This window comes from Entelurus aequoreus, linkage group LG05, assembly GCF_033978785.1.
Source record: "Entelurus aequoreus isolate RoL-2023_Sb linkage group LG05, RoL_Eaeq_v1.1, whole genome shotgun sequence".
Classification (NCBI taxonomy): Eukaryota; Metazoa; Chordata; class Actinopteri; order Syngnathiformes; family Syngnathidae; genus Entelurus; species Entelurus aequoreus.
In genome coordinates, this window is record NC_084735.1 from 29,107,775 (window position 1) to 29,125,129 (window position 17,355).

Below are 17,355 nucleotides of genomic sequence, written 5' to 3' on the forward strand. Positions count from 1 at the left end.
TAGCAGTGATTAAATCCCTCATTGACATTATCATTAGACATTTATAAAAAATTTAAAAAAAATAAACAATAGTGTCACAGTGGCTTACACTTGCATCGCATCTCATAAGCTTGACAACACACTGTGTCCAATATTTTCACAAAGATAAAAAGTCATATTTTTGGTTCATTTAATAGTTAAAACAAATTTACATTATTGCAATCAGTTGATAAAACATTTTCCTTTATAATTATAAAAGCTTTTTACAAAAATCTACTACTCTGCTTGCATGTCAGCAGACTGGGGTAGATCCTGCTGAAATCCTATGTATTGAATGAATAGAGAATCGTTTTGAATCGGGAAAATATCGTTTTGAATCGAAAAAAATCGATTTTGAATCGAATCGTGACCCCAAGAATCGATATTGAATCGAATCATGGGACACCCAAAGATTCGCAGCCCTATTAAACATGTACTGTATATTCGCAGATTAATCACACAATTTATTTTGAGTGCCCATGCTCCTCTACTTGAACTGCAGACAACTACCTGAAAGGTGTGTTTATTGTACAGTCAGTGATCAGGTCAATGCATACGACATAACAAACCTTTACAGTTGCCAGGTTTTTAACAAATAAGTGATGTACATTCAAGTGAAACATTTATTAAATTTTCCTGTATGACATCCAAATAGCATTTGTGTCCAAATATTGGGGTCTATTTTTAGTTAATTTAAATGATGCAATTATAACCAGTGATTAATCATAATTAATACAAATTAATTAAACAATCATTTGACACCATGACTATTAAGATTTATTTTTGTCATCTTTACATTATGCCGGTTTTGCTTTTTTTCCACCATTTTTGCTCAGGTTTTTTTAAATATATTTCGGGGGGTTATTTTATTTTTACAATGTGCTGATGGTCAATACAAAATTAGCCCCTGGCTTTGGACACCTGAAAAAGGCAGACAATTACACTTTCCCCATTTAAAATAAATGTTGAAAAGGGGGACCATTGCGCAAAAAAAATAAAAAATCAGTCTTGCTTCTACAGCACATTACCAGTCCTGGAGTTGAGGGAGACATCCCACACCCTCATGGGGAGTCTGGAAAATGGCATAAAATTACACTTTTTTTCAAAGCAATGATTTTGGATTAAATGTTGTAACAGGGGACCCTTACGCCAAAAAAAGTGTCTTGCTTCCACGGCACGTTACTGGTCTTGGAATTTAGGGAACTGTCCCGAACCCTCATCGAGAGTCCCGACAAGACCCGAAAATGGCAGAAAAGTATACACTCACCCCGCCCCGCCCCTTTTTTCAATTTTTATTAAATGTTGTAAGGGCTTGTGCAAAAAAAAAATGTCTTGCTTCTATGGCACGTTACTTGTCCTGGAGTTTAGGGAGACCTCCCATAGCCTCATCGGCGGTCCTGAAAAATAGCAAAAAATTACCCTAAATGTAAAGGGGAATGTGCAGAACTTTTTTTTTTTGTCTTTCTTTGTTCCACTGCTTTCCAGTATCCAGGGAGATTTTGTTGCTGGTCCCTACTTAATTTATCTACAGTGACTCATGTGAACTATATTAAAATTATATACTTACGCGATTTTCTTATCTGTTTCAGTGCTTACCACTTTTTCTCCCCCAGTCCTTTTGTAAATTTGAATTTAATTTGGAAAAAAAGACTCACAGGTGTCTTGTTCTGTATTGTGGAAATAAGTTGAGCCAACACACAAAGTGCTGCTAACTGTACTTTAGTTCACGACTCTTGGGAATAACACATCACATTTTGTGTAACGATAAAACAGAATGTGCCTCGTCCCTTGGGCCAATCATATTTGTGCATACTTCAGGGACCGCTCGGAGATCGTATTACCTAAGAATATTACATCCCCCTTCTTTTAGAAAAATATGAAACACAACATTCAAGAAAACACTCTCTGTGCAATAACCCTTACTGAAACGTATTGAAATTAAAGTAGCACATGTACGACTGCCATAAAGTAAGGATTCAACAAACAGATTTCAATTATCACTTAACTTGCTTGAATGTCATACTGGATTACATATTGTAAATAGAAACACAATCACAATGTCATTGACTTGTATGTATCTGAACACCATTGAGCATATTTCTATAAGTCCAGAACAACTCTGGGCTTAACCTCACGTCCAGACCTTGTCTGATACCGCACAGCCTGTGGGGCTGTTTCTCCTGTTATCTTTGAGGTGTGTTGTGTGTCAGTGTGCAGTGCATGTTGTGTGTCATGTTTTGTGTTTTCTTCAGTCTGAGTGGTCAGTGTCTCTGTTGTGTCCAGGAGATGTCGTCTGTTTCGCCTGTATTCTTGTCCTCCTGATGCGCGTATGTGGTATGATCTTTGAGTATCAGCTGAACGAATGACAACTGCTGGTTTCCGGTAGCCTTTCTCCTGAAAACGGATGTATTGTCCTTCATGCAGAGGTGACATTTGTTTAGCTGATCTGTCATAGTATTTCTTCTGCTGGTGTTGTTTGTTGGTTCTCATGATGTGACCATCCTTGTGGCTGATGGTTTTGGGTTGCAGCTGCTGATGGGTGTTGGGCAGGATTGAGCGTGTGCGACGACTCATGAGCAGCTGAACTGGTGATATGAGGTTGTCTACTGGGGTATTGCGATATTCAAGCAGATTCAGATAAGGGTCTTTCTGATCAGCTTTGGCCTTTTCCATAAGGGACTTTGCAATGTGAACAGATTTCTTGGCTAAGCCATTACTTTGAGGATAGCGTGGGCTGGAGGTAATGTGTGTGAACCCCCATGTGTTGGCAAAAACATACAACTCTCTACAAATGTATTGTGGACCATTGTCTGATATAACAGTCTCTGGTATCCCGTGTCTTGCAAAAATATTTTAGTGTATGTATAACAGCAGCAGCTGTGGTGCTGTGTAATCTGTTTAGCTCAAAGTATCTGCTGTAATAGTCTACTGTGACTAAATAATCCTCATTGTTCCAAGTGAACAGGTCAGTAGCCACTGTTTGCCATGGCCTGTCTGGGATCTTGTGACTTATCATTGGCTCTTTAGTGTTTGACGGTTTATGTTCATTGCAAATGTGGCATTTCCCAACTAACTCCTCAATCTGTTTGTTCATCCCAGGCCAGAAGATGATGTCACGGGCTTTTTGTTTGCACTTTTCCATACCCATGTGACCTGCATTGATACGGGATAACATCTCTGTGCGCAGTGAGTTGGATATGATGATTTTTTTTCCCCCTTGAACAGGATGTTATTCATCTGCGAGAGCTCGTCCCGGTAGTTCCAATATTCCGCTATGTTCTGAGGTCATCGTTTCCTCTCCTCGGGCCATCCTGACTTAATTGTCCTTTTCAGCAAGATGAGTTGAGCATCCTTTCCAGTCTCTACCTTGATGTCTTCAAGTCTGGTGTCGCTGACAGGTAGATTGCTATAAACAGTGTGCACCTGCAAGTCCATACCTTTACTGAGGCTGGTGTCATGGTCAGGCAGGGACTTTCTGGAGAGAGTGTCTGCGACAGGAATGTCTTTGCATGGGTCTGTGAGCGATGGTGAAGTTTTATACCTCTGTAGCTGAAGCATCATTCTTTGTAACCTTGGAGGCGCTGCTGCAAGTGGTTTTCGCAAAATTGATTCAAGTGGCTTATGGTCACTTTCCACGGTGATCTGGCGACCATATATGTACTGGTGGAAACGCTTGCATCCCAACAGAATAGCAAATAACTCCTCAATTTGTGCATCATTTACTTCACAATCAGTTAGTGACTTAGATGCATAGCCTATGGACTTTCCTTCTTGTAATAGTACTGCCCCTAATCCATATTTTGATGCGTCAACTTGGAGTCTGAGTTCCTTGCTTGGGTCAAAATATCTTAACACTGGACCTGGTTCCTGAGTGAGGAGCTCTTTAATTTTTCCGAATGCTTCCTCCTGCTGTGCATCCCATCTGAATTCATTCAAATCATTTAACGGGTGACGCATGGGTGCATTGACATCAGACAGTCCAGGGGCAAATTTGGACAAATAGTTAATCATGCCAAGGATTGTTTCCAGCTCACCTTTGTCTCTTGGTGGCTCCATGTCCCTCACAGCTGCAATCTTGGCTGGATCAGGCTTGATTCCATCCTTGGTGATTCGGTGCCCAATGTAGCTGGCACAGATTGTACTCTTATCTGGGTTGAGCTTAACTCCTTGCTCCCTGGTGCGCTGTAACATTGCACGGAGGTTGGTATCATGTTCCTCGTTAGTCTTGCCATAGATGAGGATATCATCGACTATTGCTGTGACACCCTGCAAACCCTCATAAGTCTCGTTGACTTTATGCTGAAACTCATCTTGAGCCGAAATCAGTCCAAAAGGTAAGCAGAGGAATCTGTATCGTCCAAAAACAGTCTTGAAGGTTGTCAGCTTTGAGGACTCATCTGAGAGCTTGATGGCCCAGTAGCCTGACTTTGCATCCATTACACTGAAGAAACAGGCTCCTGCCAATTTGGATGTGGTGTCCTCAAGGGTAGGTAAGGGGTAGTGTAGGCGTTTGATGACTTTATTTAGGTCCCTTGGATCCAGACATACTCTTAGTTTTCCTGTGCGTGTTTTTTCTGCTGCTACCATTGAATTAACCCATTTAAAGGCCTACTGAAATGATTTTTTTTTTATTTAAACGGGAATAGCATTCTGTGTGTCATACTTGATCATTTCGCGATATTGCCATATTTTTGCTGAAAGGATTTAGTAGAGAAAATCGACGATAAAGTTTGCAACTTTTGCTCGCTGATAAAAAAAAAGCCTTGCCTGTACCGGAAGTAGCGTGACGTCACAGGAGCTAGTATTCCTCACAATTCCCCATTGTTTACAATGGAGCGAGAGAGATTCGGACCGAGAAAGTGACGATTACCCCATTAATTTGAGCGAGGATGAAAGATTCGTAGATGAGGAACGTTACAGTGAAGGACTTGAGAGACAGTGATGGACGTATCTTTTTTCGCTCTGACCGTAACTTAGGTACAAGCTGGCTCATTGGATTCCACACTCTCCTTTTTTTATTGTGGATCACGGATTTGTATTTTAAACCACCTCGGATACTATATCCTCTTGAAAATGAGAGTCGAGAACGCGAAATGGACATTCAGTGCCTTTTATCTCCACGACAATACATCGGCGAAATGCTTTAGCTACGAGCTAACGTGATAGCATCGTGCTTTAACTGCATATAGAAACAAAAAAATAAACCCCTGACTGGAAGGATAGATAGAAAATCAACAATACTATTAAACCGTGGACATGTAAATACACGGTTAATGCTTTCCAGGCTGGCGAAGGTTAACAATGCTGTGCTAATGACGCCATTGGAGCTAACTTAGCAACTTAGCAACGGGACCTCACAGAGCTATGCTAAAAACATTAGCTCTCCACCTATGCCAGCCAGCCCTCATCTACTCATCAACACCCGTGCTCACCTGCGTTCCAGCGATCGGCAGAAGGACGAAGGACTTCACCCGATGCGTTTGGCGGCCCAGAGACGTAGGAAGTCAAGGTGAGGTCGGCGGCTAGCGCGGCTAGCGCTCCAACAAAGTCCTCCTGGTTGTGTTGCTGTAGTCCGCTGCTAATACACCGATCCCACCTACAACTGTCTTCTTTGCAGCCTTCATTGTTCATTAAACAAATTGCAAAAGATGTCCAGAATACTGTGGAATTATGAAATGAAAACAGAGCTTTTTGTATAGGATTCTACGGGTACCATAACTTCCATTACTCTGACTTCGTCATGCGCATACGTCATCATACCGCGACGTTTCAGCCGGATATTTCCCGGGAAGTTTTAAATGTCACTTTATAAATTAACCTGGCCGTATTGGCATGTGTTGCAATGTTAAGATTTCATCATTGATATATAAACTATCAGACTGCGTGGTCGGTAGTAGTGGGTTTCAGTAGGCCTTTAAGGCCTACTGAAATTATTTTTTTTAAATTTAAACGGGGATAGCAGATCCATTCTATGTGTCATACTTGATCATTTCGCGATATTGCCATATTTTTGCTGAAAGGATTTAATATAGAACAACGACGATAAAGTTCGCAACTTTTGGTCGCTGATAAAAAAAAACCTTGCCTATACCGGAAGTAGCGTGACATCACAGGAGGTAGGATTCCTCACAATTCCCCGTTGTTTACAATGGAGCGAGAGAGATTCGGACCGAGAGAGATTCGGACCGAGAAAGCGACGATTACCCCATTAATTTGAGCGAGGATGAAAGATTTGTGGATGAGGAACGTTAAGAGTGAAGGACTAGAGGCAGTGCAGGGTGTATCTTTTTTCGCTCTGACCGTAACTTAGGTACAAGGTCTCATTGGATTCCACACACTCTCCTTTTTCTATTGTGGATCACGGATTTGTATTTTAAACCACATCGGATACTATATCCTCTTGAAAATGAGAGTTGAGAACGCGAAATGGACATTCACAGTGGCTTTTATCTCCACGACAATACATCGTTGACGCACTTTAGCTACGGAGCTAACGTGATAGCATCGGTCTCAAATGCAGATAGAAACAAAATTTTAAAAAACCCTGACTGGAAGGATAGACAGAAAATCATCAATACTATTAAACCATGAACATGTAAATACACAGTTAATAATTTCCAGCTTGGCGAAGCTTAACAATTGAAGCTAACTAACTTAGCTACGTAGCTAACGTGATAGCATCAGTCTCAAATGCAGATAGAAACAAAATTTTAAAAAACCCTGACTGGAAGGATAGACAGAAGATCAACAATACTATTAAACCATGAACATGTAAATACACGGTTAATAATTTCCAGCTTGGCGAAGCTTAACAATTGAAGCTAACTACGGAGCGGCGGCGGCGGCGGGCGTTGTAGCTTTCGACGACACCCCGGCCGCCATCAGAGTCGGCAAGAAACATATATTTCCCCAAAGTTACGTACGTGACATGCACATAGCGACACGCACGTACGGGCAAGCGATCAAATGTTTGGAAGCCAATGCTGTACTCACAGTAGTGCGTCTTGTATCCAGCTCAAACACAACACAACCTCCTGATTGTGTTGCTGTAGTCCGCTGCTAATACACCGATCGCACCTACAACTTTCTTTTTTGCAGTTACCATTGTCCACTAAACAAATTGCAAAAGATTCACCAACACAGATGTCCAGAATACTGTGGAATTGTTCGATGAAAACAGAGCAGTTTGTATGGTGACTCATTGGGTACGAATACTTCCGTTGCCATCGTGACGTCACGCGCAAACGTCATCATATCGAAACGTTTTCAGCCGGAAGTTTGCCGGGAAATTTAAAATTGCACTTTATAAGTTAACCCGGCCGTATTGGCATGTGTTGCAATGTTAAGATTTCATCATTGATATATAAACTATCAGACTGCGTGGTCGGTAGTAGTGGGTTTCAGTAGGCCTTTCAGTTGGTTCAGTGACTTTTACAATAATGTCTTGTTTTTCCATGTTTTGTAATTCCTCTTTGAGGCGGTCATGAAGGGCCAGAGGGACTCGCCTAGGTGGGGGAACTACAGGTACTGCTTCGGGTTTAATATGAATTGTGCACTCTCCAGGAAACAGTCCTATTCCTGTGAACACATCAGCAAACTCATCCATAACCGATGTCTCAGGTGTGCTGTGCACGGACAGTATAAGTTTAATTACCGTATATTACCAAATAAACGCCCTTGGGCAAATAACCGCCCATGACCTAATAGCCGCTCGGGGTCTGACCCCATTTTGTGAATTAACCGCCTCTTCCTAATAACCGCCTATGTCCAAATAGCCGCCCATGGGCTGTTATTTGCATAATTTAGATTAAAATGCTACTGGGGTTGCGTTTGCTGCAGTATTATTGTTTTGATGGTTTTATAGAGTACTTTTTACCATAATTTTATTTTTCCTGTATGCTGCTTTATTTAAAACTTGGAGTACTGTAGCCTTTATTTTATTTAAGTGACAGTATTATTGTTGTTTTGATGGTGGGTTTTTATACTTGAGTACTTGGTACCATAATTTTATTTTTCCCGGTAGGCTGCTTTATTTAAGAAGTGTATTTATTTTTAGTATTGGTATTCTATTTGATAATTGTTGCATTACTGCCATGTTAAGGCCTTGTTGATCTCTTGTCTTTTGCTAGCCTACCTCATGTTGATCTTTTGTTTTTTTGTTTGAATGTTTACAATAGCTTTTACATTTAAAGTTTTTTGTACGAAAAAAAAATACTGGACAGTAACCATTGTAACCAAATAATGGCCTGGTGCAGGCTGGTGCAACAATAAATAAAAAGCCTTGTGCAAATAACCGCCTGCTTCTTTTAAACGCCTGTCTCTAAAATCGATTTTGTGAAATAAACGCCCGGGCTACTATTTGGTAATATACGGTAGTCTAAAGTCCAAACAGGCTTTTAATCCTAACACAGGAGGAGCTTGCGTGTCAACGATGTGGACCTTTAATGTCAGATGGATGCTTTTATACTGGCATTTAATGTTGCATTTTCTTCTGGCGGATAGCCTCTCACCCCCATAGCAATAGATAGGGCGTGTTGTTGGTTGTAGTGTGTCCTGTATCCCAAGCATTTGGAAAACATTAGTGGGAATGACATTAGCTGAGGCTCTAGTGTCTAGCTTAAAGGAGACAGTTGTTTTACTTGGTCCAACCAACGCATCTGCATATGCCTGTTCAGTTTCTCTTTTGTTACCGCTGCCTTGTTTAACTGCTTCAATAAACAAGTCTTCATTGTCTGTCTTGCTGAGTGAGTCAATTTCACTTATAGTGTGCACTCCTGTACTCTGTTTTGAGCAGCATACTTTTGCAAAATGGTTCCATTTGCTGCATATCTTGCACTGTTTACATTTGGCTGGACAGCTGTCTTTTGCTCCATGAAGCTTGTTTCCGCAGTAGCCACAACTTTTATGACACTCTCTGTCCCCATCAGGTCTGTAGGTGTTATCTGTTGCCTTGTCATGGCGCGTTTTCCAAGCTGTCTTCCTTGAATAATGGCGACTGATAGCATGGACAGTCTGCTCATGCAGGCCGCTGTTGCCGCTAGCTAGAGTTTTGAGCTGTGCTTGTGCCATGTCATGAGACCTGACTATGTCTATAGCTTTATCCAACGTCAAATTGGAACCGACACTCAGTAAATTTTCTCTTGTGACTGGATCCCAATCACAACACGGTCTCTCACCATCTCCTCCTTGTTTGCATAATTACAGTCCTTCACAAGCAGTCTCAAATCTGTCAAAAACTGTTCAAATGGCTCGTTAGCTCCTTGGACTTTTTCGTGAAATTTATAACGAGCAAATATTATGTTTGACTTCGGCATGACGTATGCTTCATAGCGCTCATAGTACGTATTCAGTACCTTTCGTTCGTTGTCTGTAAGTGTCCATGTGTTATATATGTCCCGTCCTCTTTCGCCGATCCAAATGAGAAGGAAGCTGCACTTCTCGTCCTCTCCTTTTTTGTTAAACGGACCAGAAAACATAAACTCTACGTGGAGCTTAAATTTCCGCCATGCTTCGGGCAGGTTACTCACATCCCGATCCATACGAGGTGACGGAACTCCGGCGACGTCCATCTTGTTGCGAATTTCTTCCTTCCTTTTATTCTGACACCATGTCTTGTTCCGTATTGTGGAAATAAGTTGAGCCAACACACGACGTGCTGCTAACTGTACTTTTATTCACGACTCTTGGGAATAACACATCACATTTAGGGCAACGATAAAACAGGAAGTCCCTCTTCCCTTGGGCCAATTTTATTTGTGTATACTTCAGGGACCGCTCGGAGATCGTATTACCTAAGAATATTACAACAGGTTACATAATATTTGTACAGACCCAAATCGTTAGGAGGATTAGCACTACCAAACACTGGGCCACAAACAATTGAATTCTTAAGTATTGGCTGCAATATGAAGCATTTGATCCCACTCTTTGATGGCTGGTTATGGAGGCAAACTCAACTAAACCAGTTTCTTGAAAAGCTTTGGTTCACTCTCTCATCGATATCGGTTCAGTTTAAGCGCTATTTTGGTCTACAGACTATTTCTTGCACCCATCACTGCTAAGCATGCTTTCCCTTCCTCTCTCTCTTTTCGATAGTGCTTTTTTAAAATGATCAGGTGTGGGGATCAGCAACAAGTTTTTCTTTTTTTTCCAGCAACTTCATAATACATTTTCACTCCCTGAGCAAATTTTTTTTTAGATATCTACATATCTGCAGTTTTGTTCGTAATACTTTCCCCAGGTTCCCAAACTTACCGACTGACACGTTTTTAGATCAGAATCAGAATAGTTTTTATTGCCATTGTTTGAGAACGGGTTCACAAACTAGGAATTTTTCTTGGTGCAATCGTGCAACATAAAACACATATAACACAGATTTGGTAATAAAAAGAGCTGTAACTGAGCTATCAGATCTTGTTATTTTTCATGTGCCTGATGGCCGAGGGGAAAAAACTGTTCAGGTGGCGGGAGTTGTGGGTCTGGATGGACCGTAGTCTCCTGCCTGAGGGGAGAGGGGAGAATAGTTTGTGTCCAGGGTGAGAAGAGTCAGTTGTGATCCGACCCACACGCCTCCTGGTCCTGGAGGAGAACAGGTCCTGGAGGGATGGGAGCTTGCAGCCAATCACTTTCTCAGCAGCACGTACGATGCGCCGCAGTCGATGCTTATCCTGGACTGTGGCGCCGGGGAACCACATGGTGATGGAGGAGGTGAGGATGGACTCGATGATGGCTGAGTAAAACTGCACCAGCATCTCGATCGGCACCTTAAGTTTCCTCAGCTGCCGCAGGAAGAGGTCCTGGGTGATGGTGGTGCCCAAGAAACGGAAGGAGTCCACAATGGAAACGGGGGTGGGAGAGTCAATCAGGGTGAGGGGGGATGGTGGGGCGGTGACTTTCCTGAAGTCCATGACCATCTCCACTGTTTTCTGGGCGTTCAGCTCCAGGTTGTTGAGGCTGCAACAGGACGCCAGCCGGTCCACCTCTCTCCTGTAGGCGGTCTCATCGCCATCCGAGATGAGCCCGATGAGGGTAGTCTCATCCGTAAACTTGAGCAGCTTTACGGACTGGTGACTGTAGGTGCAGCAGTTTGTATACAGGGAGAAGAGCCAGGGGGAAAGTACACAGCCCTGAGGAGTACCAGTGTTCGTGGTTTGACTGTCCGAGACAATCTTCCCCAGCCGCATGTGCTGTCTTCGGTCTGTCAGGAAATCATTGATCCAACTGCAGAGGGAGTCGGGCATGCTGAGCTGGTAGAGCTTGTCTCGTAGCAGTCCAGGGAGGATGGTGTTGAAGGCAGAGCTGAAGTCCACAAACACGATCCTAGCGTAGGTTCCTGGGGAGTCCAGATGCTCCAGGATGAAGTGGAGGGCCAGTTCACTGCATCATCCACAGAGTGCACCATCACGTGATCTGATAGTCCGAGAGCAGCGCGCGGGACTGCACGATATGCCTTGCTTATTGTGGTGTAACAGTGATCCAAAGTGTTCTCCTCTCTAGTCGGGCATTTAATAAACTGCCTATACTTCGGTAATTCCTGGCTCAAATGTCCCTTGTTAAATTCACCAAGTACGATAACAAGAGAGTCCGGAAAAGACCGTTCCACATGTAAGATCTGGCCTGCAAGCGTGCGCTGAGCGTCACGCACGTCCGTGCCGGGCGGTATGTAGACAGCCACCAGTATGAATGAAACAATCTCACGTGGTGAGTAAAAGGGCTTACAGTGAATGAAAAGATATTCCAGAGCAGGAGAGCAGTGTTGGGATATCACCGTCACGTCTGTACACCAGTTGCTGTTGATGAAGAAGCAGAATTCACCGCCTCTTTTTTTGCCGGAGAGCCCCGCGTCTCGGTCCGCGCGGAGAAGATGAAAGCCCTCCAGTTGAAACGCGCTGTCCGGGACACTCACGCTCAGCCACGTCTCCGTGAAGCACAAAACACAAGATGAGGAAAAGTCCTTGTTTCTTCTCATCAGCAACGCTAGCTCGTCCATCTTGTTAGCAAGTGAGTGGAATGTTGGAGAGAAAGATGCCAGGTAAGGGCGTGCGTAATCCCCGTCTGCGGAGACGGACAAGGGCGCCCGCTCGCTTTCCTCTTCGGTGCAGTTTCCCTCTTTTGATCAAAGAATGGACCAAATCCGCAGCTGACATTAAGATGACCGGTAACAATTCCGTAGGGGTGATGGATCTGATGTTCAGTAGCTCTTCGCGGGTGTAAGAGCACGCGGGCACAAAAAAAACAAAACAGAGCGCACAAGAGCAAGCACAGAGGCAGCCGTGATCGGCGCCATGATGATCAAAGATGCGTTTTTGACAACACTTGCGACTTTAAAAGGATAATTTAGACGTATTCACAATCAAATTTTTTAATTTACAAATTCAATTAAGTCACTTTGGGAGAGTAACTTGAGGAGACCCTATCTGAGATGAGCTGGACGGAGATTTATAGTTCATTAGTCATTTATTTGTGCTAGACACAGCCTTATTCAATGCAAGCTAATACAACATAGCTATTATACCAAGGGTACGATGTATTACAGAAATTGGGTATTATGTGATCAGTGTCAACAGTCTCCAGCTAACTTAATACATATGTTTTGGCTTTGCACATCCCAGTGCAGTTATTGGACTGAACTTTTAAATACTTTGTCTTTGGTAATTGGCGAACAAATTGAACCGAATCCTGTAAGCGGACTATTTTGGGTTAGCCCCTCTGTCATCTACTCTCAGCAAACCCCCAAAAAAATTTGGTTGCAATTACTACTTTGTTGGCTAGAACAGTGGTAACCAACCACCGGGCCACGGCCCGGTGATCGATTGGTACCGGGCCGCACAAGAAATAAAAAAATTAAAAAAAATAAATACAATTATTTTTTATTAAATCAACATAAAAAACACAATATATACTTACAATTAGTGCACCAACCCAAAAAACCTCCCTCCCTCATTCACACTCATTCGCACAAAAGGGTTGTTTCTTTCTGTTATTAATATTCCTGGTTCCTACATTATATATCAATATAGATCAATACAGTCTGCAGGGATACAGTGATAGTGCCTCCCTTCCACACCTGCTGGATTGGAGATATTCTTTATTTCCTTAAATTGGAGAAAAATAGGCTGACATTGAACGGTTGTTCATTGAAATTTCAACAAGTATGGCCCATGGTGTTTTCCTAAAATATGTATAAGAGACTGATCTCCAATTTAACCCCAAAAAAACAGTATATCCTCATTTATCGCTGTTAATTAGTTGCAGGCCTGGTAAATTAATTACCGCAAAGTAGGTATTATTTATAAATGTACAATTAAAAATTATAAATTTTCATAGCTAAAGCATTTAAAACCAGTTTACGACCTTCTAATTAATTTTCTTTTAGTTATGACAGTCCTCTAGACATGACATAACATTCACTTATTCAACTTTACACTCTTTTAATTCTGTATAATTATGCTGTCTGAGGCTGAGCCAATCAGTGGTCACAATGCTCAACAGCACATTTTGATTGGTTTGGACGGCGTGGCGAAGTTGGTAGAGTGGCCGTGTCAGCAATCGGAGTGTTGCTGGTTACTGGGGTTCAATCCCCACCTTCTACCATCCTAGTCACGTCCGTTGTGTCCTTGGGCAAGACACTTCACCCTTGCTCTTGATGGCTGCTGGTTAGCGCCTTGCATGGCAGCTCCCGCCATCAGTGTGTGAATGTGTGTGTGAATGGGTGAATGTGGAAATACTGTCAAAGCGCTTTGAGTACCTTGAAGGTAGAAAAGCGCTATACAAGTATAACCCATTTATCATTTATTATTTGGTCTCATCCAATGGCCAATACTACTGTGGTATTGATAATTTTAGTTCATTTAGCCATTTGTATGCTTACAATGCTAAATGTAGGCCTAAAATATATAGAATATGATCTTAAAAAAGTAACTATATGAATAAACACGCAATAGCGTGAAGCAGCAAACTTCAAAGCACGATGTGGCGAGGGTTGTAAATAAGTGTTTGGGAACAATCTGTATTAATGATTTGGAAAATTAGTTCCAAATATTCTGTGGTGAAATCAACCTTATAGCACACATTTATGTTAATGACAAATGCTGACATTTGGATAGTAATTTACATGACTTTACAGTACTGGTCCTATGATAAAGTTACACAATCATGTCAAGTAGCCATTCATTGAGCAATAAAAGTTAAATTGTTCCATAGTAATTCCAGTATGTACTGTTATGTGCTTTATGCTTTGAACTGTTGAATTGACTGGAAATGTTCCAGGCCTAGTTAATGTTTATCTTTTAAAGGACATTGAGATGATGAAGTCAAGATAAAAGACTGCTCCACAACAGGAATAACCTGGTTCTTTGCCCATATATGGAAGCTTGATTTTACACTCCCACAGCCTACATATAGAAGATGGAAGTACGTGCAGCTAGCACAATCTGAAGCACATCTGTGTATGCTGCATGTCCTGATTCATCACCGGGGGGGTCAACTCCTAAGGAGCGGATGAAGAAACAAATTTTGCTTTTATTCACGTTTAGAGGGATAGTGAGAAAAGGCAAAAAAGGGAAAAAAAGAAAATGGCCAATTTTATATTACGGAAGGCCCAACCAACTGACGTGTGCGACATACTGCGACTCATAAAGGTAAGCTTATTTTAACACTGACAGGTGGTGGAGTTATTTTTATTTAAAAATATATATATTGTTTGCCTTTAAGGAACTTGCCAAATTTGAAGAGATGGAGGAGCAGGTCATCCTAACCGAGAAAGGTGATGTTTGTGGATGTTTTTTTGTCAGCACTGTCAAAATGTAAAGAAATAGTTCAAACTTAACTTAAAGTCTATTCATTTCAGCATCTCAATTTCAAATGTGAAACTAATATGTTATATAAACTCATTCCATGCAAAGTGAAATATGACAAGCTTTTATTTATAATTTTGCGGATCATGGTGTACAGTTAAAAAAATAAAAATAAATCTGAAATTTTCAATTTGAGGTTTTCATAAGCTGTCAGCCATAATCATCAAAATTATATCAAAAGAAGTCTTGTAATATCTTAAGTTGCATGTGATGAGCCTATGTCATAAACTGTATTAGTTTTCATCTTGTAAACCTAATTGCTGGTACAATCGAACATTTGCACGTTATTCTAATTTTTGGAGTTTCACATGTGCATGTAATAAAAATCAACACGTCCCTTGTAGAGCTGCTGGAAGATGGCTTTGGAGAGCATCCCTTCTACCACTGCTTAGTTGCTGAAGTCCCAAAAGAAAAGCAAACATCTGAAGGTAAAACCTATTCCCTCTTTTCAGACTGATAAATAAAACATGCTGACTTTGATATGTCATCCATTAGGCTACACTGCGATTGCCTTTGCCATGTACTACTTCACCTATGACCCTTGGATTGGAAAGCTGCTTTACTTAGAGGACTTCTTCGTCATGCCAGAGTTTCGAGGTAAAGATTGTATTTTATGAGGTTAATCATTTGCAGAACTTGTTTGTATGTTGACAGATTACATGTTCTCAATCCTTTACCAGGTTTCGGCATTGGCTCAGAGATCCTAAAGGTCTTAAGTGAGGTAGCGTTAAAAAAAAAAAAAAAAATTTAGGTTAATTGTCACCTCTACTTGTTTCTTAACGTTGTCTGTGTTTTTCTTGCGGCAGACGGCAGTAAGGACTCGCTGTAGCAGCATGCACTTCATCGTGGCAGAAAATAACACTAAGTCTATCGAATTCTACAAGAGAAGGGGGGCCGCTGACCTTTCCTCCGAAGAGGGGTGGCGCCTTTTTGCTATTGACAAAGGGGAGCTGTTGAAAATGAGCAACAAATGAAGTTTTCTTGTATCCTGCATGCTACTGATACAGTATATTTTCCAAAACTCTTCCATGCTTGTCAATCCAATGTAAAAAGAGGAATACAATTTGTAATTTCATGATATGATGATTATATCGCAGAGACATGTGTATTGATTTTAATTGTTTTTATACGCCTATCAAATAATATTTCAGAATAATTAGTTTATCCTTTACCACAACAGTTTATATTCATACATTACAGATATTGATCCAAAAGTGAGCTGGGCTTGTTTTTTAGAGGGATTATTATTTTTGCCATCCCTTCCAATAAAGACTGTTTTAAAATGTCAATTATTTGTGTCATTATTATTGCTGCAAGAGTAGAATCATTTAGTGCTGCAAGAGTAGAATCATTTAGGAGTGTGTTACTAACATTTATTAACCCTTGGCTTTGATATTATTTACTGTTCTATTTTGTATTATATAGTGTATAACCTGAAAATATATTTAAATAACTATTGTCAGTGTGATATCTTGTTCAAATATACATATTGTAACTAATTCTCTTTTTAGTATGACATTTAATCCCTCTTTATAATGTTTCATGTTTAATTTGATGAATGGAATATTCAATAAGAGACAATAATTATTAAGACATGTACGCACCTAGGACACCGCTGACGTATAGTATAACTAGTTTGATTTTCACTACAGCAAACCAATCATGTTTAAGGCTAATTGTAGTAAACTTGTTTTTCCATTATTATTTTTGATTCCATGACCGCCTCTATTGCAAGGTGTATGCTAAAATATATGTTGTGTTACATTATATTGTACAACTATTTAGTTGAGCCTGAAGTACCGGTATATATATATATATATATATATATATATATATATATATATATATATATATATATATATACACACACACACACACATATATATATATGTGTGTGTGTGTGTGTGTATATATATATATATATATATATATATATATATATATATATATATATATATATATATATATTTAATGAGGAAAGTCCATCCATCCATCCATTTCTACCGCTTATTCCCTTCGGGGTCGCGGGGGGCGCTGGAGCCTATCTCAGCTACAATCGGGCGGAAGGCGGGGTACACCCTGGACAAGGTGCTACCTCATCATAGGGCCAACACAGACAGACAACATTCACACACTAGGGACAATTTTAGTGTTGCCAATCAACCTATCACTAGGTCATAAGTACAAAAAAATATTGCATTAATCATTTATACAGTAAATGCAGATTATTCACAAAGTTTTGAGCAAATAAATTATATGCATTCAAGTAAAAATGTTCCTGTATGACATTCTGACAATAAAATTGCATTTGTGTCCAAATATTGGGCCCTTTTTTAAAGTTAATTTGGCAACACTAAACTGGCCCAAGTGTGTGAATGTTGTCTATCTGTGTTGACCCTGCAATGAGGTGGCGACTTGCCCAGGGTGTACCCCGCCTTCTGACCGAGTGCCACTGGGATAGGCTCTAGCCCCCCGTGACCCC

General features: G+C 40.9%; 1 protein-coding gene across 1 annotated transcript; it reads left to right on the top strand.

Moving 5' to 3' along the window:
- Positions 1 to 14,434: 14,434 nt before the first annotated feature.
- On the top strand, positions 14,435 to 16,155 carry LOC133650427 (diamine acetyltransferase 1-like). The gene is made up of 6 exons (XM_062047650.1): positions 14,435 to 14,657; positions 14,731 to 14,782; positions 15,218 to 15,301; positions 15,369 to 15,470; positions 15,554 to 15,594; positions 15,680 to 16,155. The coding sequence occupies exons 1-6, from the start codon at positions 14,592 to 14,594 to the stop codon at positions 15,845 to 15,847; spliced, it is 513 nt and encodes a 170-aa protein (XP_061903634.1). The 5' UTR covers positions 14,435 to 14,591; the 3' UTR covers positions 15,848 to 16,155.
- Positions 16,156 to 17,355: the final 1,200 nt, after the last annotated feature.

Coding starts and splice junctions, on each gene's coding strand:
- LOC133650427 (XM_062047650.1), top strand. CDS start 14,592: ATGGCCAATTTTATATTACGGAAGGCCCAACCAACTGACGTGTGCGAC. Junction 14,783..15,217: donor GGTCATCCTAACCGAGAAAG/GTGATGTTTGTG, acceptor CGTCCCTTGTAG/AGCTGCTGGAAGATGGCTTT. Junction 15,471..15,553: donor CGTCATGCCAGAGTTTCGAG/GTAAAGATTGTA, acceptor ATCCTTTACCAG/GTTTCGGCATTGGCTCAGAG.